Here is a 23,021-nt window from a genome sequence, read left to right as displayed (position 1 = left end):
AAAGGTGAGTAACTAAGACTTTGAGGCCATTTAGTCATCTGTAAATACACAACACTACAGTTTCTATAGCACACAAATTATCTACAGATGACAAAAATATTTACAGATGGAAGCAGGGCAGGAACTGGTGTTACAGCTCAGCAGAAAAGGTATGTGCTGCTGAGCCTGACACGCCGAGTTTAATTTCTGGAACCCACATGGTGGGGGGTAAGAACAGACTCTTTTGCAAGCTGTCCTAAGACCTTCACAAGTATGTCATGACACTCAGGCCCACCTACATATGTGTCACACACAACAAACATTTTTAAAAGGTTTTATTTATGAAAGTTGCAATTTAAATTTTATGTTTCAAAATGTTATCTTTTTTCCTGACTACTTCTTATAATTTAAAATTGTAAACAGCCAATCTTAGCGCATGAACAACTGAAAGACAGCAACAGGCCACATTTGGCCTATAGTCCCTGCTTGTCCATCAAGGACTCCTGCATGATTCTTAAGTCGGTGTGTAAATAAACAACATGCCTCTTCTGCTAGCCTCTTTAGTTCAGAACACTTCCCTGAATTTGCAGAGTGCTGTATGGTATGTCTTTCCCTGTCTTAATCTCTTAACGGTTTTTAGCCTAATTCTGTTCAACATATAATATAAAGAAAAAGGACAATATAACTAAGCATTAAGTGTTAACAAAGCAGGACTGGGTTGTCCAAATACTGAAAGTTAAGGAAAGTATGTTCAGTTGGAGAGATGGCTTATCAGTGAAAAACACTGGATGCTCTTCCAAAAGACCCAAGATCAATTCCTATAAACCACAATGTCTGTAACTCCAGTTCCAGGAGATCTGGCACCCTCTTCTGGCCTTCAGGGACACCAGGTATTCATGGGTACACAGACATATATGTAAGCAAAACACCTATACACATAAAATAATAATGATTTTTTTAAATAAAGGAAGAAAGAGAAAGAAAGAAAGAGAGAGAGAGAGAGAGAGAGAGAGAGAGAAAGCATATGCACTAAGCCCTACGAATAGCCACCTCAAGAGGCACTCCATGGAAGGATTGAGTCACCAACTCAACCACAAAACCTTTGACCTATGGTTTGTTCTGCCTGCAGATGTACTAGGATAAAAGTGGCACAGTATTTGTGGAAGTGGCCAATCAATGACTAGTCCAACTTGAGACCCACACCATGAGAGAGTACCCATGTCTGACACTAAGTGGATGGCCAGGACCCAGAGGCTGGGTAGTCCAGAGACCTAGGATAGAACCAAACAGAACTGGAAAAAAAAAAAAAGTCAATTAACTGATTCTTAATGATATTCTGTTATACTTGTAGACTGGAGCCTAGCATAATTACCACCAGAGAGGCTTCATCCGGCAACCGATAGATTCAGATCCAGAGATCCACAGCCAAACGTTAGTTCGGAAATCCAGCTAAAGAGGGTGAGGAAGGATTGTAGGAACCAGAGGAATCAAAGACACCAAAAGAATATCAGACCTCATAGGGTCTCATAGAGACTGAAGAAGCAACCAAGAAGCCTACATGAACATATATGACCTAGACCCTCTGAATATATGTTATGGTTGTTAGCTTGGTCTTCTTGTGGAACTCCTTACAGTGGAAATGGGAGTTATTTCTGACTCTTTTGCCTGCTTTTAGGACCTTTTCGTCTACTGGGTTGCCTCGCCAGCCTTAATATGAGGAGGGGTACCTACTCTTATTATAACTTGATATGGCAATGTTTGGTTGATATATCCCTGTGAAGCCTGCCCTTTTCTGAAGGGAAAGGAGAAGGAGTGGGTCTGGGAGAAAGCAGGGTAGGGGAGGGACTAGAAGGAAAGGAAAGAGGGGAAACTGTAGTTAGGATGTAATATATGAGAGAATAAATAAAAAAGAAAGAGCCAGTGATCAAAGAGCAGTCAGCTGAGTTCATGAGAGAGGCAGCTCCTACTCCCCTCACTCAGAGATCCACATAGAGAGACTGAGCTGCCAATCAGCCACATCTGAGCAGGGGGTCTAGGTCCTCTCCACGTATGGTCCTCCATTGGTGCATCAGTCTCTGCAGGTGCCCCTGGGCTCGATCTTTTAGTTTTGTTGCTCCCCTTGTGGGGCTCCTGTCAACTCCATGTTCCTCTATTCCCACCCATTTCTTCCTCCATAAGACTCCCTGTGCTCTGCCCAAAGATTGGCCCTAAGTCTCAGCATCTACTTCGATTCCCAAGGAAAAGGATCCAGGCAAGCCTGATGAGACTTAACAAGCTATGGGCAGATAGCAATAATGGAGAACTCCCCCTTTCAGTGGACTAGGGGAAGGGGATGAGGGGAAGAGGGAGGGTGGGACTAAGGGGAGTTGAGGGAGAGGGCTTCAATCAGGATATATAATGAATAAATTGTGAACAAAAAAGTAAAAATTAAAAAAAGGAAGGAAGGGAAGGAGGGAGGGAGGGAGGGAGGAGGGAAGGAGAGAGAGAAAAGGAAGGAAGGAAGGAAGGAAGGAAGGAAGGAAGGAAGGAAGGAAGGAAGGAAGGAAGGAAGAAAACCTCGTATTAAGAGTGTTTTGGCTGGGTATGGTAGAACAGCCAGAACCTAAAAGGCAGAGTCAGAAAGGTAACAAGCTCAAGAGCAGCCTAAGCTACAATAGCAAGGCCATGTCTCTAAAAGAGTGTTTTTATGTACCTGAACTCTAGGGCCACACGTCCACAGTTTACCTAAATAGGTGATACTAGATTGTGACTTAAGGAGATCACCTAATTTTGTTTTGGGGAGTTGGAATCTGAGCAACTGATGCCAATCACACAAGTCGTGCCTGCCTGCTGGTTCTTACAGTCATAAACAGAAACCTTGGACACCAAGGTTCAGGAAAGTTTCCCTGATAATGCACTAGTGCTGGGAAAACTAACCAGGTCCACACAGGATCCCATTGGGAGGAGACACTGGAAGCTGTGCCTGATTTGCTCTCAACTTCCTCACATATATCCTCTTCTTTGTTAATACTCTTCTGTATTCTTCTGCAGTGATAAATTCTAATTGTGAGCATAAGAGCATATTATCACATCTGATAATGTGCTGGGGACACAGCTTAACACCAGTGTTAATTTCTACAGGTTAATTCCTTTAAAAGTGAGTTGGAATAAAAAGGAAAAAGGAAGAAGGGGGGGCAGGGAGGAAAGGGAGAAAGAGAGAAAAAAGAAGGGGAAGAAATGAGAGCAGAAGAGAAAGAAAGGGAATGGGGTAGGAAAAGGGGAAAAAAGGAGAGGTGAGTAGGAGGAAGGGTAGATAGAGGGAAAGAGGAAGAAAGGGGAGATGGAGAAAAAAGGAGAAGGAAGGAGGGAGGTGAAGGATAAGAAGAGGACAGAAAAAAAAAGGGAGAAAAAAAGCAATGGAATAGGAAGAGAAAGAAAGAGAAGGAAAAGGCAAAGGAAAGCAGCTTCAAATATCACACAGTAAATCTAGACACCCACAACAAAAAACTTATCTAGAGACACAAAGTTTTGAAATAGGCCTGAAATCTGGGATGACCTAACTTTCCATGGTGTCAAGAACTTGATCAACTGTGGTCCAAAAATATTTGTATTTGTCTAGAGTCACCGAGGAGAGAATGACTGTATCCAGGTAAGCTCACTATATTCCACTGTTATAACTACCCTGCTTTATTATTACAGTTCATCACATATGGAGCCCAGTTTACTGTGGTTGGGACTACTGCCCCTTTGAGCACCCACTGAAGGCCTTAAAATGTATCACCCAAAGATAGAGTACTTCAAAACAATAGCAAAACATTTTCTTATAAAAATGGTCAGATCAAATCATAGCATGCAGTGTTCCAATATATCTCATTACCCAGGACGACATTATGTATTTCTTAAGCCTTTTTTCTCATCAACTTATTAAAATAATCAAGACTTTTATAATCACAAATACACATATATACTATAAAAATACATGGAAATGCCACAGGCAAGGACCAGTATCAAACTCTTTCCTCTGAAATCACAGACTCCACCAAAGACAGCAATATATTCTGACTTTTTACATCATTACCTCTCTTTTTCCTTCTTTCTCGAATGATCTTCTGAGCTATCCTCCTCCAGCGGGGTAATGAGCCTAACAGCTTAAACTTAGACATTATAGAGAGGTCACTACATACAGCAGGCCTCAATTCATTGAAGAGAAATCTCAAGCGTTCAATGACAGGAGCACACACCTCCTTGTAGGAACGGCCCTGTTCTTGGTGAGTCTGCAAGTTAATAGGGAGATAGACTTAGCAATAAAAATTTTGGTAACCGTCTATACAACACAAAAAATATAATTAAAATCCATTTACCTTTATGAGTGAACATTTTGCTTGATAGACAACTCTACAAACATCCACCACAGATTTAGGCAATATTCTGTGCTTTACTTGCTCAATACCAAGTGTACCTACATGAACTAAAGATAATGCCACATGACCTGTAAAAGACATTTTTGGAAAGGGCAAGGAAGGAATTAATGTATGTTGCATGCCATTTGAGAAGTCTACCATGTAGTTAAAACACATGGGCTACTGAGCTCTGTACCTAAATCTTCATGTTTTAGGAGGCAGCATAACAGTAGACGGCCAACCTCTTCCACAGGATGCTCTGGAGGAAATGTGATCGGTGTGGTCAAGTGGCACTGTCTACAGTACCTTTCAATTTGACACAGAAAGTCCTGCAAGAAGAGGAGTCAGAGATAACCTCAGAGTCATCAGTAAATATTCACAAATCCCAATATAGCATAGCTTTTACCCAACTATTTTCAATAGGTGATCTACAACTCACTTTTATGGTAACAAAAATCAATTTTCACCTCAAATCCAAATCTCCAAATAACATGCAAAGTTGTGCTGTGTTGAAGATACGAAATGCTAAGTTAGAAGTATCTAGCTCACCTTTACATTGTGGTCCTGGATGTTATTGTCTGCGATGGCTTGCAAGAATGCCTGAGAATGATCACCCAGAGCCCATCTGTGAGAACACAGTCGGGACTTGCTGATGGGTGTGCCCCCAGGAGAGCTACAGTGGTCCTCATCTTTCTCTTCATTGTAGCTGTAATGAATCTGGCTGGTCTGTAGACCCCCAGAGAAAATCGATGACTGCAGCCACTCTAGAAGATGTGTAAGTATTCATTAATGAGAAAATGAAGTAAATTCTTCAGAAATAAACACACAAAAATTAAAAATAAAATCCTGAACTGAATATTCAATTTCAAAACAGAAATTCAGCGTTGTTCTTGAGATGCTGACATACTTAAACTCTCTATACTAGAAGTTTCCAACTACCCAATGTACCTTAGGATGATGTGATAGTTAGTTTGAATTGTCATCCTGACAGACCCTGTGAACATTTGTGGCAGACTGCCTTGACTGCATCTACTAACCTGGAAAGACCTAGGCCCACTGAGTAACACCATTCTCAGGACTTGGGTCCCAGAGTGGGTAAAAGGCAGAGAGTGAGCTGAATAGTAAGCATCGCATATTCATTTTCTCTCTGCTTTCAACTGAGTGATGAGCTGCTCCTGGTTTGACTTTCCCAAAATGGTGGACCATAATCTGCAAGTGTAAGCCAATAAATCTTTTCTTCCCCTCAAAGCTGTTTGTGTCAAGTTATTTTATCTCAGCAACAGGAACAGAACTAAAATGCATAACACTAGAATCCACCGCAGGCTTCACAAGTACTGTGTGCTCTGGTTTGGAGACTGCTTCAACATGTCCCCAAAGGATTCTTTCATTGGAAGCTTGGTCCCCAATATTGTGATGTTAAGATGTGATAAGACGTGTAAGATGTGCAGCCAGTGGGAGGTCCTCAGAGGTAGGTCACTGTGGCTGTGCCCATGGAAGAAATAGAGATAGTGCCTAGAGGACCCTGATTAGCCATAGGGAGAACAATTGCTACAAATGCTTAAATTTCACTCTTAAACCTCACTCTGGCTTTCTGTATTATCATGTGATCTAATTCAGCCTGGGTAATGTGGCCATTGGGGCCTGCCAGTCATGCTATCTGGATTTACTTAGAGTTTTATTATGATCACACACCACCCGAAGACTCAGATGGCACACTTTTCCATGGGAAAGAGGAAAACACTTCGGTTACACATCTAAGTACTCAACTCCAGTTGTGAAGGGAAGACAGCAGAAGCATATCAAGGGCTTGATCACCACTATACTAAAGGAAGAAGTGACAACTGAGCATTCTAAATTCTAGACTAAAAGGAAGATGCCACGCATGTGGACAAGAAAACAGCATGTCCAAAAGGTTTCTATAAAGAACACCTTCAATTTAAATTTTCATAAAACTAAAGAAACAAGACAATATTTTAATAAACAACCATAATCATTAAAAAGAAAACATCTTAAAGATGGGAAAGCAATAGACTGGAAAGGAGAGCTGTGGGTACTGTGTGTGGGACACAGGATCAGAGAGCTCTGACAGGAATTGGCCTTTTGTTGTGGCAATTAGAAGTATTAATTATAGCTGCTTATGCCTCACTGGAGGAAACCTAACTAGAAAATTACTGGTACGCATATCACTGCAGGTTTTCAATAAGGGCTTAATTTATCAGTAAATCTAATCTAATCTGCTACTAACTCCAGCAATCAAATATGGGGTGCTTTCAGTGTTCTTATTGGATACTTAGATTTGAAGTACTAGGGAACTTTCACAGAAGGCTACTGTCAACTCTTCAAAAACACAGAGCTGAGCTGATCCTAATCACCTTACTCTATGGAAAATATATGCAAGCACATTTTACTTCACAAAGATAAGGTTCTGAGCTGGCAGTAGGTAGGGAACCGCCTGCCAGGGTGCACAGTATCTTTCATTCCTTTAACCCCAGAGTCTCCAAGCCTGTCCTCTGCTGAGTTATGGGAAACTCATCCTCCACTAGTACAATAAGTCTCAAGAAGGAACACAAACAGTAAGGTCTACTTTACAGGCATAGAGGCCATCTTGCCTTCTCCAGCCATCCACTCTAATAAGCAGCTAAAGGTCCCTGCCCTCATCAGAAGTGTTCTTCCCATTATGCACTTCTGTCCAGAGTGCTGTCCCATAAAGCTGGTTAACAAAAAAATAAAGTGTTTCTTACTGGCACATTCAACCTCCACAGGAGACAGTGGTGTGCTCATTGCTAAATAGGAAGCATGTAATCCAAGAAGCAGGCCCAGGTTCCTCTCTGTGTCAATCAGGGGTGAAGACAAACTTCCCAGATCTGGTATGGTAACAACTTCTTGGTCAGGCTGGAAAAATTAAATTTGTCAGTCGAGAAAACAAAATTAATTAAAAATATAACACCAAAAAGACCAGCAGCTTATGTGCTTAAGATCTACTGCCATGATGAGAACAGGAAGATACAACAGGCACTTGTTACTACATCCTAAATGAGTATATATTAGAACAACCAAAACAGCACAGAAAACACCAGAGAGCAAACAGGAGAAAACAAGTAACATTTCTAGGACATAAGAAAAGAGAAGCATCATTAAATGACTTAACTTAAAGAATCAAATAGCTATTTCAAAATGGCTGTTTGTAATATCTCAGGAAAAGACAATGAAACACTGAGTGCACAGAAACAGTGAGAGCAGTGAGGAACAGTGAACAAACATCAATATCATTACAAGCTGTGGCCACATGTGCACATGAAATCAGTAATTCTGAGTTAAAAAAAAAAAATCAGAGACAGTCCCTGTACCCATTACTAGGGAATCCACTTGGACACTGAGCTGCCATGGGCTACATCTGTGCAGGGATTCTAGGCTATTTCCATGCATGGTCCTTGGCTGGAGTATCAGTCTCAGGAAAGACCCCTGGGTCCAGATTTTTTGGTTCTGTTGCTCTACTTGTGGAGCTCCTGTCCCCTCCAGGTCTTTCTATCTCCCCCTTCTTTCATAAGATACCCTGCACTCTGCCCAAAGTTTGGCTATGAGTCTCAGTATCTGCTTTAATACCCTGCTGGGTAGAGTCTTTCAGAGGCCCTCTGTGGGTAGGCTCCTGTCTTGTTCCTTGTTTTCATGAACTCAGTGGCTGGCTCTCTGATCACCCCCCCTTGAGGTAGGGAGGAAGGGGACAGCCTTACCAGGACACAGAGGAAGACCATGCAGATAGTTCTGATGAGACCTGATAAGTTAGGGTAAGATGGAAGGGGAAGAGGACCTCTCCTATCATTGGACTGGTTAAGGGGCATGGGAGAAGAGTGAGGGAAGGCAGGATTGGGAAGGGGCTACAGCTGGGATACAAAAGTGAATAAACTGTAATAAAAAAAAATTTAAAACAAATATACTACTTTCCAGTCACCTCAGACAATGCAGGCAGTTCATTTTTCCTTTCATAAAATGCCTTAAGCCTCATTTATGGCATTTGCTGATTTCTGTTACCTCTGGATGTCTGGAAAGTCAATCCAAATATAAAACTCCAATAATCACTAACTTGCAACAAAGATGTATTTTTTTCTAATAAATTATGGTTCTATCACACTTTTCTAGGATAGTAAGCCGTTCTAAATTTTTATGTGCTGGGCGGTGGTAGTACACACCATTAATCCCAGCACTCAGGAGATAGAGGGAGGTGAATCTAGATCTCTGTGAATTCGAAGCTAGCCTGGTCTACAGATCAAGTTCCAGGACAGGCAGGACTACACAAAGAGAAACTCTGTCTTAAAAAAAAAAAAAAAAAAAGAAGAGAAAAGAAAAAAGATTCTAAACTGTTGTCTAAACAAACTGAAAGGCCAAAATCTAATGTTTATTTTTGTGGAGCATTTCTCTACTTCTGGCTTAAATGTTAACTTATCCAGACTTGTATATCATAAATCTTAACATACAAAATGTAACTTCATTTACCAAAAAACATTCTATAAACCAACAGAATCATTTTATGTCCAAATATTAGTATAACAAGGGAAAAAGTCATCCCATAACAGGCACATAAGGAGGACACCTCCCCTCACATTCCTGCATATCACACAAAAACAGGCACACAGCCTCACCTCCAAATACTGGCCAACACAGAATGCATGCATAGATTCCTGGGTGTCTTCAAACTGCAAAGCTGCTTCCAAAGCTACCACTGGATCTTCCCCTGCAAACTGAGCTAAAACAAAAAGGAAAACAGCAGTATGAGTTCAACACAATTTGTTCAGACAACTCTAGTAGATATACAGCAGACAGGAAGTCAGTCTATGTCAGCTCCAAAGTGTGAGTTGCTGGCATGGAAGAATCTGCCACTCTCCCAGGCTTGCCTGGGACAAACCAGAATTTACAACAAGTTCTAAAAAGTTCTGGAGATAAAAATGCATGATGGGAGGCTGGGAAGAGTAGTGAATGCCCTTAATCCCAGCACTTGGGAGGAATAGGCAGGCGGACTCTGAGTTCAAGACCAGCCTGGTCTACAGAGTTCCAAGACAGCAAGGGCTACCCAAAGAAACCTTGTGTTTCAAAAACATAAATAAATAAAACAAATAACAATAACAAAAAAAAAAAAAACATGACAGTGAGAAATTCTTCAACTTGGGCCTGAATTTATTTTATTGTGAAGACAGAACCAAAGTCACATACATATTTTTGTTAAACCTGAAGCTAAATTTAAGAAATTATTCGTAAACTAAGAACTCTACTTAAAATCACACATACTGCAATTTTTAACTATGGAATAAAAAGCGAGGCTTTACCAAGTATACTATTTCCTGTTAATGACTGTGTCTGGAAGTCTTTTATGTCATACACTTTTCCATCAATTACAGTCCAGAAACCGCCATCTTTATTGTGGTTCTCCAAATCAGCTTTGCGAATCAGTGTCACCTCTTCATTATTTCTACAGTTCTGGCCAGTGAAAAATGACTCTGTAGAAACAGAATCCAAACATCAGTCAATACATCTCAACTATTATGATACAACTTTTAAAACAAGATATAGAAGAAAACCTGAATAGGGAAAGATTTTCTTTTGTATGTTTATGGTGTGTTGTATGCATGTTTGCACATACATATATTCACATGCATGGAGGCACACATGTAGGTGTGTATATGCTCTTGTGTGCATAGGTGTAAGCAATCCAGAGGTGGATGTATGTTGTCTTTTTAGATCACCAAATTTATTATTTATGACTGCGTCTGGAGATGATTTGGCAGTTTAAACAGCCAGATTGCCACCTCCAAAAAGCTCTGATTACACTCACTATGTTTTGGGTTTTTTGTTTTTATCACTATATTGCCCTGGTTGTTCTTGAACTCAGAGATCTCTGCCTCCCAGTACTGGGATTAAAGGCATGCACCATTATACCTGCCTACCAAAAGGCTTTTTTTAAATGTGAATGATGGAAATCCAAACTCCAATCTTCATACTTACATAGCTAATGCTTTATCCCCTGAACCATCCCCTATTCCAGGGAAAGCGTTTTGTTTTTTTTTTTTTCAGGGAAAGCATTTTTAAGACAAAATGAACAACCAAAAAGATTAAGAAACTGATCTCATTAATGTTCATTTTTGTTTATCAGGAAATACTTTAAAAAATTATTCAAGAAATAAAGCTAAAAGCTTGTTGGATGCAAGGCATATAAATACTTTAAAGAGGAAAAATGTGAATAAGGCTTGAGCTGTCTCTTTGCAAAAAAAATGCTCACCTGCTTAACACATATATGGAAGTATATTAAACCTGAATAATAATCCAAAAAATCTTTATAAAAACCACATGGGGCTAGGGATATAAATCAGTAGTAAAGTTTTGCTGAGAGTGTGTGCAAGATCCTAGGTATCGTCCTTAGGAAAAAAAAAATTAAATTAAATTTAAAAAAGAGGGGAGAAGGTACTGCAAGATACAACTGTATATCCACCAAAAAGGACAAGTGCCATGTCCTGTTGTAGAAGTACAAAAAATCCTAAAACCAAGTGGAGATGAAAGCTGGCACAATAGCTACCAAAAAAGTGTCATTTTGTAGTAAACATCTTCTAGAAACCAGCACTTCCACAAAGGAACACACAAATGTACAATGTAATCTAAATCTGTAATCAGCAAGTAGAACAAATAAATAATAGTATGGTCAAATAATGATATACCCCATATAGCAATAAAAATAGAACTTGATGGCAACATAAAGCTAAGAGACCTAATTTAAGAAAAGAAAGCAGAAGCCAAAGATGTAACTGTACATTTTCATTTATGTGAGGTCCAAGAACAAACAAAATTAAAAACTAAACTGTTGAGGAACAAATGCTTATTGGATAACTGAAATGGCAAAAAGCAGTCATCCTGGAGAGACCACCGTCCCAGATGGGGCGGGGTTTATAACAGCCCAACCATGTTTCCATACTTAAGCTAGACAGATGTGACACAGCTTTCCCTATAAGCAAACAGAGCTAGGCTTTTGTATTTTTGTGTATATGTAACAAAAATATGTTTAAAGAATTGTTAAAATATGGGTTTGAGTGACTGTTGAGTGTTCGGCCCTAAACAGGACATATAACCCCTACCTTTACACGTGGAAGGGGAGAAAGAAATATAAGAGTCAGAAAATGGGGAGGAGTACTGTCTAACTATCTTCTAGACATGCCCTGGCTCTTATGAACATGTGCTCAGGTGGCTACCTCAGCAAGACTGGGCCTTTCTACAGTACATCATAGGTGTGGGAGGGGTCTATAAGGCCCCACCTCTCCCTGGACAGCTAATAGGCAATTAATAGTTGCTGGGATAGAGGGAATCACATTACTCAATAGTGTAGACACTTAAGGCCTTTGTCATAAATATTCTCAAGAAGGCAACACTAATTAAATGCAGTGGGCCAGGAAATAAAAAAATGGGTAAAGAAAGGGGGCAGAAGAAAGGGGGAAGGGAAATAGGAATGGAGAAGGGGAGGGGAAGGAAGGAGAGAGAGTCAGAGATAGAGAGACAGAGAGAGATAAAAGATTAGCTTGTTAGGAAGAAAAAGAGTTGTCTGGTGGGATGGGAAATGACATAAGGGAGAAAAACGGAGTGAATATGATCAAAGTACCTTATATAAAAGTATAAGACAATCCACTCTTAAATAACATTTTTAATAATTCTTGAGAATTTCATAAATGCACGCAATGTATTTTTATCACACTTACCACATTTCCATCCCTCCTCCAATTCCTCCCAGATGCCCCACCTGCTCTAACCCCTCTCAGATTCTCGGGCTGTTTTTTCTTGGTTTTTGTTTTTGTTTTTTTAAATAATCTACCCAGTCAATTTTTTGTTATCCATATACTCATGAGTATGGGAGCCTTCTACTGGAGTATGGAGCAACATCCATAAAGACAACTGAGTGCCCCTCCCCTAGACACCATTAATTCTCCATTGCTCCTCCATTAAAGTGGAACATTAGAAACCCCTTCACAATGAATATTACAATGTTGAACAGTCTGATCTTTCACAGCTCTTATCTAGGCAACCATAAGTGCTACAAAATCTTTAATGCAACAGTTCTGCTATGTCTGGAAGTTTGTTTCACACGGGTCCTCCCAAACCTCTCTGGCTCTTAAAATTTTTCTACCTCCTCTTCCATGATGGCCCATAAGCATTGGAGTGAGTAAGGAATGATACTGATATACACTATGTGGCTGAGCACTCCACGGACCCTTAAACCTTCTGCTCTGTACTTTGACCAGTTGCAAGCTTCTTCCTTAACTACCATCCACAAAACAAAGAAACTTCTCTGGTGAGGTCTGAGAGACACCCAAAGATTACATGGGTAGTAACATACAATTTTATAGGACAATTTGATACTATGTTCATTTACCAAAACAATAGTAGTAGGTTTACCCTCATTTCCTATGAACTCCCCAACCATGGGTTCTTGACCAGACACGCATCCAACCAACAACTGTGAACCCTACATAACATTTTTTCACCCAATGGGCTTATCTTACCACACTAATTGTTACTGTAGTTCATGGGGTTCATCAATAGGCTAAGAATGCTAATGACTTCACCCTCATGCCAACCCCAGAAGTCAACATATCTTCAGGTACTATGAAAGTTAGCCATCAAGGAGGAAGCTTCTTGACAAATACCAGCTTGAGCTACCCACATCCTGTGATCAATGTTTGCAGTATTCCCAGCAATAGGGTCTTACCATCAAATTCTTGTGGGCAAGCAAGGGTAACAGGAATAGCCTATATCATTTTGGAGGGGTCTCTGGGGCATCAGTGAAGAATAGAATGAGAGAAGATTTCCCACAGATGATACCGGGTTTTTTATTTGGCAATCCATGGTTACTGGGAAGGTACTATATTTAGGAAATGTATAAAAAAATACAATCCCGTATGGTTTTCTAAAATATCCTTAGTGTCAAGTTACAGGAGACACTGCCCAGTGGATAAAGGCACTTTTCACACAGGCCAGACACCTGAGTTTAATCCCCAGAGCCCACATAAATGTGTAAAGAGGTGACTGACTCCAAAGTTGTCTTTTGACCTCTGCAATCATGCCCTAGCAACATGCACATCACTCAACATCTTAACCAATGCACACACGCAAATAATAAAATTGTTTTAAAAGTACCGTTAAGAAAAAGCTGTAAAATAAGTAAAGTATTGATCAAAGTCAATGCCCTTAATCAAATTTAGCACAGAAAACAAAGAGTGACACTTAAGTCCACTCTAAAATAAAATTTAAAAAGGGTCTGAAATAAGTATTAACTGCATTTATAAATAAATTTCCTAAAAATGTAAAAACTTAATTTGACAACCATGGCAATTTTCTTTGGGACTTTTATCAGCTTTGGTTTAAGCTTGTGGTGTAAAAATGAGCATGTAAAAGGGAAAGGGAAAAAACCCAGCCAGCAAGAGCTTTCATGAAAACTGATCCACGACTGTGGCTGACACTGAGACCAGGAAACTAGAACCACACAGAGCAGTGACTTAGCCTCAGCTTCAAATATTCCACAGCTCAAAACCTAGAGAGGCCAAAATTTTGTTTCAACTTGCTACACACTACAGACAGTGAGTACAAAGACACATTCAACCGAATACAGAATTCCTTGTTCACTGATGCCAGCATCATGAGTGATAACAGAACATTAGCCCCCAAATGGGCTACACTACTCCTAATCACCTAATAGGAACTACTAGAAATACCACCCAGAAAAGAGTTTTGAAAACTTTCTAAATTTCAGAATTTAACTACTAAATGAAAAATCTCTCTGAAATGTAACCTAAATCTTTTATTTGGATTATATTCTATTCCCACTTACGTGGCTATGAGTGAAAATAGCCATGAAAAGAGACTTCCTTTTTCAAATTGTCTTTCAATCAGAAAGGAAAAACCTGTTACAGCAGAAAAAAACTAAAACTTTTCAAAGTGAAAGCACTGTAAATTAAAATGCCATACCCATTATCCCAGGCCAGGCCAATTCTTCATGATCATCCCGCTCCTTTCCTGGTGCTAAGTGGTTGAAACGGTCCAGGTGCTCCAGGAGACCGCCAAGCAGAGGTATAGCTCCAGCTTCTTGCATGAGACTAGCATTTTTACTGAGCAGAAGCACTATAGAGACCACTAGTTCTGGAAGGAGTACACCTGTATTTAAACAAAAAAGTCAGTGAGATTTTTACAGTGTAGGTTGGGGCTGCAAGCATGCCTGGCATGTTCAATGATAAAAAAAAAAAAAAAAAAAAAAAACTAATAGCCTTACTTTATGCTTAAGACACAGAATAAGAAATGCTTATTGCATTAACATATTTCTATAGCACTGTTATTGGAGGGAGGTTGTTTGTTTTGTTTTGTTTGTTTTTTCAAGACAGGGTTTCTCTTGTGTAGCCTTGGCTGTCCTGGACTGGCTTTGTAGCCCAGGCTGGCCTTGAACTCACAGAGATCCGCCCGCCTCTGCCTCCCTGAGTGCTGGGATTACAGGTATGCACAACTGCTCCCAGCTGATAGTACTGTTTTGCTTTTTTTTTTTTTTAAGAGAGCAGTACAACTATAAGACTGAACTCTCAAGATGACAAATATTTTTCAAAAACACATGGACTTCAAACACAGACCTACTTTACCTATCTGTGTGATTTATCCAGAAAAGTATATGTTTGGCAATATTCTTACCATCTGAAAAAAAAAAAAGCCCTAAAAAATAATGCTTTGATCTCACAAAATTAGCACAAGATTCTGAAAGCAACAATTTTTATGCAGTCAAAATGAAATTAAATCCTAAGCATTCATCTCATTACATTTCCATTTATGTTATAAGATTCTATTATCAGGTTACTTAACAAGAAGGAAAAGGGAAGAGAATTAAAAAGACAAAGAAACTAAAAATATGTATAGAATGAATACAGAAAGTTTTTATCAGCAAAGGATGCACTATAGCTTTCAATGGTCTCCTAAAATAGCATATGAGTTAGCATATGTCCAGTCAAAGTACAAAAAGCTTTAAAAAAATAAAACTACAGAAAGGTACCTGTGAAGTCTCCTTCCACTATGCAAGCAACTTCCGCAAAATGCTGCCAGCTGCTAGAAGCGATGCTGGCCGCCACAGGCAGTATGTCTCCAATGTGTGTGCACACAAGGGCTGTGTACTTTTTCAGCAAAGAGCCAACACCCATTAGCTCAGGACCTTAAAGAACGATTGTATTTTCCCTATTAGAAATCTACTCTGATAACTGAGTTGTTCCACTACCCACTCCCAAGAAGAAATTGTTTACCTATGTACTCAAACAAGAACATATTTACCCTCAGCCTTTGGCTTTTTTCTATCATAGAACTAAAACATAATGAATTTGATTACATGCCTGATCATCTTAAGGATTTAAATGTTTAGACAATGAAGTAAAATAATGATGCCTCCACCGCTGCAGAGACAGTTCAGTAGTTAAGAGTAGTGGTTACTCTTCCAGGATGCCCAGCACCCACACAGCAACTGACACCCATAACTCCAGTTCTACCTGACACCCTCTTCTGACCTCTGTAAACACCAAGCATACATGAGTTGCAAACATATACATGCATGCAAAAGACTCATATACATAAAATAAACTTTATAAACACATACTTGCTACTTGATTAGTATAAATATTAAATATATATGCTCAAAAGACTAGTTTAAAAATGTAACTTCTAAAACTGGTACATTTAACAGAGTATAAAAACCACATCTGGATATACAGAATTGGAAGAACAAAATAAACAAAAACAAAATTTAAAATCTCCAAATGTACAAGATAATGTCTCATGTTTTAAAAAAACTTACTGGAAATATCTGAGATCTGACCAATATTTTCTCCAGGATAAAGTTTACTGATGAGCAAGCGTTGAAAGCGCAGTAACAGGTCCAATGAAGCAGATCTCTCACAATTACGCTGCTCAAAGTCCAGACACGATGAGATCCTGCGAGCAACATCTTTCAGCCTGGCTACAGTCTGAGAAGCAATGTTTCTAAGTAAGGGAAAAGAGAGTGAAAAACTAAAGCTCTCTGTTAAAAGCAAAGGAAAGAAGAACTTGACATGTACTAGTTATCAGAAGCACAGACAATATGTAAGTTACCCACCCCAAATATGTGAGGTAGATCTGCAGCAAGCCCTCCCTCAGTACAAACTGAGTCCAAAGATCTAATAAAGGCCCGCGCTTTTCCAATTTGCTCTGAAAGAATATCAAACAATGACACAAAATAAGAGCAGCTCATGCTCAAAAAGGGAAAGTTCAATGTAAACCTTTGAAAGCAAACCTATTATTATTTTCTCTCCAGAGCAGTACTTCAAATACAAATGCCACTTCCTCTAAAAGTCAAGATGTACCACATCACTACACTGCCTTTGCAAGTCTTCTTCAGCACCTGCTGGGGGATGGCACTGAGCTGTGGCAGATGGGGATCCTCTAAGCAGAGAACGCAGGGGCAATGAGTGTGAACTGCCCCTGATTAAAACAAGATGCCCAAACTCCACAGCAAGGAGCAGCAGCTACCTCCAGTCCCTACTATGCACTGTGACTTGAGCCCTCAGCATGGGCAGAAAGGAAGTAAGTCATGAGCATCTGCCACGTTTATAAAGTAGTGGATGTTCCTGTTCTACAAAAAAAATACAAAGGAACAAAGGCAGAAATAACCAGGGTCAGAAGGAGAGGGGGCATCAGAAGCTGCTAGAATAAGATCCTACAAGGACTGGCTGAGTTTGGGGAGGGAAAGAAAGGAAGTATTATCTACATAAGCAAGGAATAACAGGTTATCGTGAAGTTAGGGAACAGGGAACACCGGATGAGATACTTGCCAAGTAACCACAGCCTCTGACCCAAGTGAGCCAGGCCTGCTCTCTGGTACAGAGAACGGACAGGAAGGGATAGGTTAATGAAAGGAAATAGAGAGAAAGAGAAGAGCCAGATTCAGGCCTGGCTACAGGGCTGCCACAAACAGGTTTACACAAACGTTCCCAGATAAGAACATATGTAAGCACTAGCATCCCCAAATAAGAATATACATAAGCTACCAACACCTACCATGGTCCCCAGAAGACAAGCCTAGGAGCCGCTACACATCAGAAAAGAACAAAGGCATACCTTAGGTTCCACATATGCTTTTAAGTAGTGATGTTTTTATTTATTGTCAGAATTTCAGATGTTATGTTTTATGTGGCTTCAACTCTTTAATTTCTACCATAACAGCGAAATGTTGAAAAAAAAATATTAATAGCTTCTATCCTGTGGTCAATACCACAAAATTTTAACTTGTTACCTTATTGCAAAGTCCAGATCCATATGAACTGTAATAGGGTTCACTAATTACAAAAACATTAGAAATCTTTTCTTTTCACGTGTAATTAATATTCTGTAGCACTCTGGCAGCTTAAAACTCAGGAATCACTCTAACCTGTTCTTGACTATTTTTCACAAGGACCAATTTCATCAACCCACATTTTCTAAGGAATAAATTACAGAAAATGTTTCTAGATTCTCTTGTAACTTTAGACTATTTTGTAAAATTGAACTAATCAAGTCAACATAAATATTTCTGATCATTATTTGAAGAATAAAATGTCTATTCATGAAAAAAATGGCACATTACATATGCTTATCTGAGAGGTAGGGGAACCTTGAAGAAGTAGGGCCCAGAAGGAAGAATTTTGGTCAATGGAAAATTTGGTCCCCTCAAATATGTCCTCCCAGGCATACTGGGAGTCCTGCTCTTCTTATGTTTCTACTTGCTTCCAACCCATCACAAGATGAGCAGCTTAGCTCTACCATGAAGCACCACAGGCCCAAATGCATCAGAGCCAACCAACCATGAAGTAAAACCTATGAAATGATGAGCCAAAATAATCCTTTCTCACAGTGACACAAAGCTAACACATTCAAATACTTTGATGATTTTACCATTTCAACATAAGCCCAATATAGAAAAAAGCTATCGAAGTGTGTGTGTGTGTGTGTGTGTGTGTGCGCGCGCGCACACACACACGTATTCTTTGAGTGCTGGAGATAAAAGCCATCATATATGCTAGGCAAGCACTCTACCACTGAGCCCAGCTCTACAGTCATTTATATTGTTTTTTGTCACTGAAAATTTTATCACAATTTTATTACTTTTTTAAACTTAATCACCAAAATCACTCCAGTACTCTACTGAAGAGAGCAAGCATGCCCACCCTACCTACTGCAAACAGATGGACAGAGCAGCTACTGCTGCTACCGAGTCTCCTGCTGTGTGGGCAACTGCCTGGGCCAGCCGTCTAAAGCTCTACTTTCTTTATGGGTATAAAGTGCAATCTAAGCATATCCGGAAGATGAAGCCAGAGATGCAGAAGTTCAGGGCCACACTTAGCTACACAGCAAAATTCAGGCCAACCTGGTTATATAAGACTGTCTCTTTGCATCCCCTCCCAAAATTGAAAGCATAATAAACAAAGAGCCTAGATTCATACAGAGCAGAATATTAAGAATGTGATCATTTCTTTCATTTTCTAATAAATCCCTTTCCCAAGTTACACTGACTTTTTACTTTTTAAATTATCTTTTTAAATCCAACTATGTCTGGGTTATTTTATATAGATATATAAAACTTTAATATATAATATCATACAATGGTACAGTGAGGCTTTTGGTTTTATCTTTTTGTTTTGTTTTTCGAGACTTAGTTCTTTCCTTGGCTAAATACTATGAAGTTTTAAAAAGTAACCTTGCCAGGGCTGCAGAGATGGCTCAGCAGTTAAGAACACGGACTGCTCTTCCAAAGGACCTGGGTTCATTTCCCAGCACCCACATGGAAGTTCACAACTGTCTGTAATTCCAGTTATAGGGGATCTGACACCCTAACACAGACATACATGCAGGCAGATAACGTGTACATAATGTACATGAAGTAAAAAATGTTAAAAGTAACCTTGCCATGATTGTTAAAATTTGCATTCCCCTGCTTACTAATGGGCATAAGAATATTTTTCTATTTTCTGACATTCCAATTATAAAGTATTACAAACCTCTTCATAGCCTCTCTTCTTACCCATGCTTCAGAACCTTTTCTTCGCTCTAAAAGTCTACCCTAGGTAATCTTTGGAGTAAGTCTCTAACAACTAGACCCATTTTTTGAGGCTTTAGGGCTAGATTTCACTAAATTAATATTTAAAACAATACTTGCTTACTAAAATGTAACACAGCTAATACTATTTACCTAAGAAGTTGCTGTATGAGTTGAACTAGAGGCAAACACTGTTTGCCAGACGATTCATAGATCCCAGTATTAATTAGGTCTTTATCAAGAGGAGTCCTACTTCTATGAAATGTTGAGGCATTGGCTTCTTGTTCATCAATTTCTTTTTCCTTCTGTGCTTCTTTTTTTGCTTCTATATCCTGAAATTCATAAAACAAACTGGTGAGCACTGACCTCATTGGCACCACCACAGTCCTAGCCTCAGATGCTGATACACACAGCTCACAACCTATTGGCATGGCCTGTCACAAACCCCACTTCTTATGTCTGGACAACATATGCACCTAGTGCTGGTGGAGGCATCAGATGCCCTAGAACTTGAATTAGACACTGTAAGCTATCATGTGAGTGCTGGGAATCAAATCAAGGTCCTCTGGAAGAGCAGCAACCAGTACTCTTACTGCTAAGTCATCAATTGGGCCCCAAGATAATGAAATCTTTGCTACAATTCTGACAAATACTGAGCATTTGCTGACTACACAGTCTATGTTGTTAAGGTCAGGAAAAATCTGCATAGCTTTCACATAGCTGGTTCAAATGTGAGAAACATTGAGGCCCTCTGGGAATCTGTAAATACACATGCATCCTAGGACTCAACAAATGTCACGGAAAAAAAAATACCTGCTCAAAAAATTAGCACCCACTTTCTCACCTGAATAAAATGATGAATGCAATTATCCTAATGATCATAGTAGACTTAAAACCAGAAATAAGCAAGTATCCTTCCATAAAAGACTAAATAAACAGTGTTAAAATCATTCAATGGAGTACTTTTCTATAATAAAAAACCATTAAATAATTCTCAATCCTAAAAACAAATATAAACAATGTTGTGGGTGAATACGAAACCCATCAATTGAGGCAAGAGAAGAGGTACTATGACCTACTATTTCACTTTCATGACATTCAAAGCATATAATCAGAGGGGAGTAGCTGAATGCAAAGGACATAAGGATCTTTCAGGTTGATGAAATTAGTCTGTGATGGAAGTATCAAATTTACTTTAGTAGACATTTAAGGTGGGATCATTTTATCACAAGTACTACTTCCATCACTTTTAAATTAGTAAAACCAAAGAGTTTAAGATTTAAAATGTTATATGTAACTAAAAGTTTCCATTTGGGTTCTTCAATGTTTATGGTCATGATTCCGTATGTACAAGTACACAGTTTTCAATCTCAACTCTAAGCTAAGTAAAATCACTCATTGGCTCCTCTGCACTCCTAGAGCCATACCTGGATTTCTGCAGTAATGGCTGCATTTAATGCTGACTCTAATCCTCCATCAGCCATCAAGCTGCCAACTAAAAGATCAATCATGAATCGACGACCTGGACTTATATTCACTTCATTGCCTGAAACTGAAAAAAGAGGGGGTTTGTTTTGTTTGGTTTGATGTTTGCTTTTGCCAATTTTAGTAAGTGCCACCCCATCCCCCCATACTCCTATTTGTACCCAATTCTGCACCTAACAAAAGCTCACCTGTGCAGGGCAAGAGTGCTGAGAGCGCCCTGGCACGCTCCTCAGCTGTGGGTAGTAGCACAGACCAGCCACTCTGCAGCACAGCCTGGGCAGCTGACTGCACAGTACTCAGCACACCTGCACTGCTGGCCAGGGTCACCACAGTCTGCTTCAGGCTGTTCAGGAGCACACTGCCCAGACCTAAACCAAGGAATTCCGGGTCAACCTGGTGACTAATGGCAGCATGCAACTATAAAAAGGAAAAAGAAATTATTTAGAACATCCATAAGCAAATGTATTTTTCCAAACTCTAAAGACTGAATAAAACATAATTTGAAATATTATTTAAGGTAAACAAAATTAACTTTTCAGTTTAAGTCAAGTATCCTTTATCAAAAATGCTTCAGTGTTTCAAATTTTGGAATATTTTTACATATATGAGGTACCTTAAGGGACTCATGTATCACACAAAGTTTATTTATGGTTCATACAAACCTTATGCATGTAGCCTGGACATAATTTTAAATATCTTTTCACATGAAGTAGTTGGCATGCACTGAATTTTCCACCTACAGAACCATGTTAACATTGAAAAAGTTTAAAATTGGGACCATTTTAAATTTTAGATTTTCAGATTAGAAAGACTGAACCTTATATAAAAATTTAAAAACTATATTAAAAAAATTAACCACTAGCATTGGGAATTCTCATTGAAAAGCACTACATAAAAACAATTTATTACCAGAACTGAATATGCAACTGTAAAGTGCAAAGTCAGCACAAAGGACTAAATCATGTAGAAGTAACAACAATCTGCATCCAACAGGAAAACGTCTGTAACCAACTGCAATTTAAAACTAAACAGCCAAACAGGACACTAGCAAAGTCTTCTGGGCAAAACAAGAACACAAACACAAGAGAAGCCAAAGGTTCCAGTTTTAAAAGGCAGAGACCAGACTTGGGCTTTAGATCAGCCATCTAAGAACAGAAGAGCAGCCCCCAAGGTCCTTACAACAATGTGCTAAGCCTGAGCTTTCCCTAGTGTCTGCCAGCCTACTGTGACAGAGGCCACATATTCCCATGCAGCCTCCAAGACAGAGAATCACGAGGAACCAGGGAGCCAGCCTATTCTTTGAGCAGCTTTAGGACAGCAGCCTACTGTCCATCAAGCACAAGTTTCAGAGGTTAAAAATGAGCACCTGATCCCGCTACAACAGAAGCAAATACAAAACTGTCTTCTAGGGTCACTAACAGCTTATACCAAAGGGAAACCACAAGGCATTACCTGCAACAAACTAACATGAGGGAGAATCTTTGCCAAAGTAAATTATGTCTCTGGAGATGGTGGCAAACAAACAAACAAACAAAAAAAAAAAGAAAGAAAGATAAAAGTGCATGCAAGTATATGTAAATGTTCTTAAAAGTCAAAGATCAGCAGGCCACTGAAACTGAGTAGCCATTAAAGTCACTTACCACCAAGCTTAACACCCTAAATTCAAACCTTAGGACCTACAGGGTAGAATGAGAACTGACTTCTACAAGTTATCCTCTGACCTACCCACACAAATACATACATACATACACACACAACCAAACAAATAAGTAAATGTTATTTAAAATTTTTTAATCAAGGTTGGGGCTGGAACCATGGCTCATCAGTTAACAGTCCTTAGTTATAAAAGACACAGTTTAATTTCCAGCACCCATGTCTGCAGGCTCACAATGACCTGTAATTCCAATTCCAGGGAATCTGATGCCCTCTTCTGGCCACCCATGTGAGCACCCACACACATATACTCATACAGACATACACACAAATACATATAAATAAAAGTAAATTAAAATAAACCTTAAAAAAGTAAAGAACAAGCAGAGAGGTGGTGGCACACACCTTTAATCACAGCAGTAAGTAGG

The 23,021-nt window shown here is 39.4% G+C and overlaps 1 protein-coding gene across 5 annotated transcripts in view; it reads right to left on the bottom strand.

The window, feature by feature from the left end:
• Window positions 1-23,021, bottom strand: part of Herc2 (HECT and RLD domain containing E3 ubiquitin protein ligase 2) — a 180,137-nt gene that overhangs the window by 102,596 nt on the left and 54,520 nt on the right. For all 5 annotated transcript variants that reach the window (XR_009585525.1, XM_060367233.1, XM_060367235.1 and 2 more), the window contains 13 exons: window positions 21,129-21,357; window positions 20,883-21,007; window positions 19,609-19,787; window positions 16,204-16,388; window positions 15,415-15,570; window positions 14,352-14,537; window positions 9,677-9,847; window positions 8,996-9,099; window positions 7,100-7,250; window positions 4,908-5,122; window positions 4,555-4,687; window positions 4,320-4,447; window positions 4,037-4,232 (listed from right to left, as the gene is read on the bottom strand). Coding sequence is in view for 4 of the 5 variants with exons in the window: in XM_060367233.1 (XP_060223216.1) it covers window positions 4,037-4,232; window positions 4,320-4,447; window positions 4,555-4,687; window positions 4,908-5,122; window positions 7,100-7,250; window positions 8,996-9,099; window positions 9,677-9,847; window positions 14,352-14,537; window positions 15,415-15,570; window positions 16,204-16,388; window positions 19,609-19,787; window positions 20,883-21,007; window positions 21,129-21,357 (2,158 nt within the window). In the remaining variant the exon portion in view is untranslated. The remainder of the gene's footprint in view (window positions 1-4,036; window positions 4,233-4,319; window positions 4,448-4,554; window positions 4,688-4,907; window positions 5,123-7,099; window positions 7,251-8,995; window positions 9,100-9,676; window positions 9,848-14,351; window positions 14,538-15,414; window positions 15,571-16,203; window positions 16,389-19,608; window positions 19,788-20,882; window positions 21,008-21,128; window positions 21,358-23,021) is intronic.

The sequence above is a fragment of the Meriones unguiculatus genome, chromosome 14, assembly GCF_030254825.1.
Source record: "Meriones unguiculatus strain TT.TT164.6M chromosome 14, Bangor_MerUng_6.1, whole genome shotgun sequence".
NCBI classification, from domain to species: domain Eukaryota; kingdom Metazoa; phylum Chordata; class Mammalia; order Rodentia; family Muridae; genus Meriones; species Meriones unguiculatus.
This window is presented reverse-complemented; position numbering and strand designations above follow the sequence as displayed.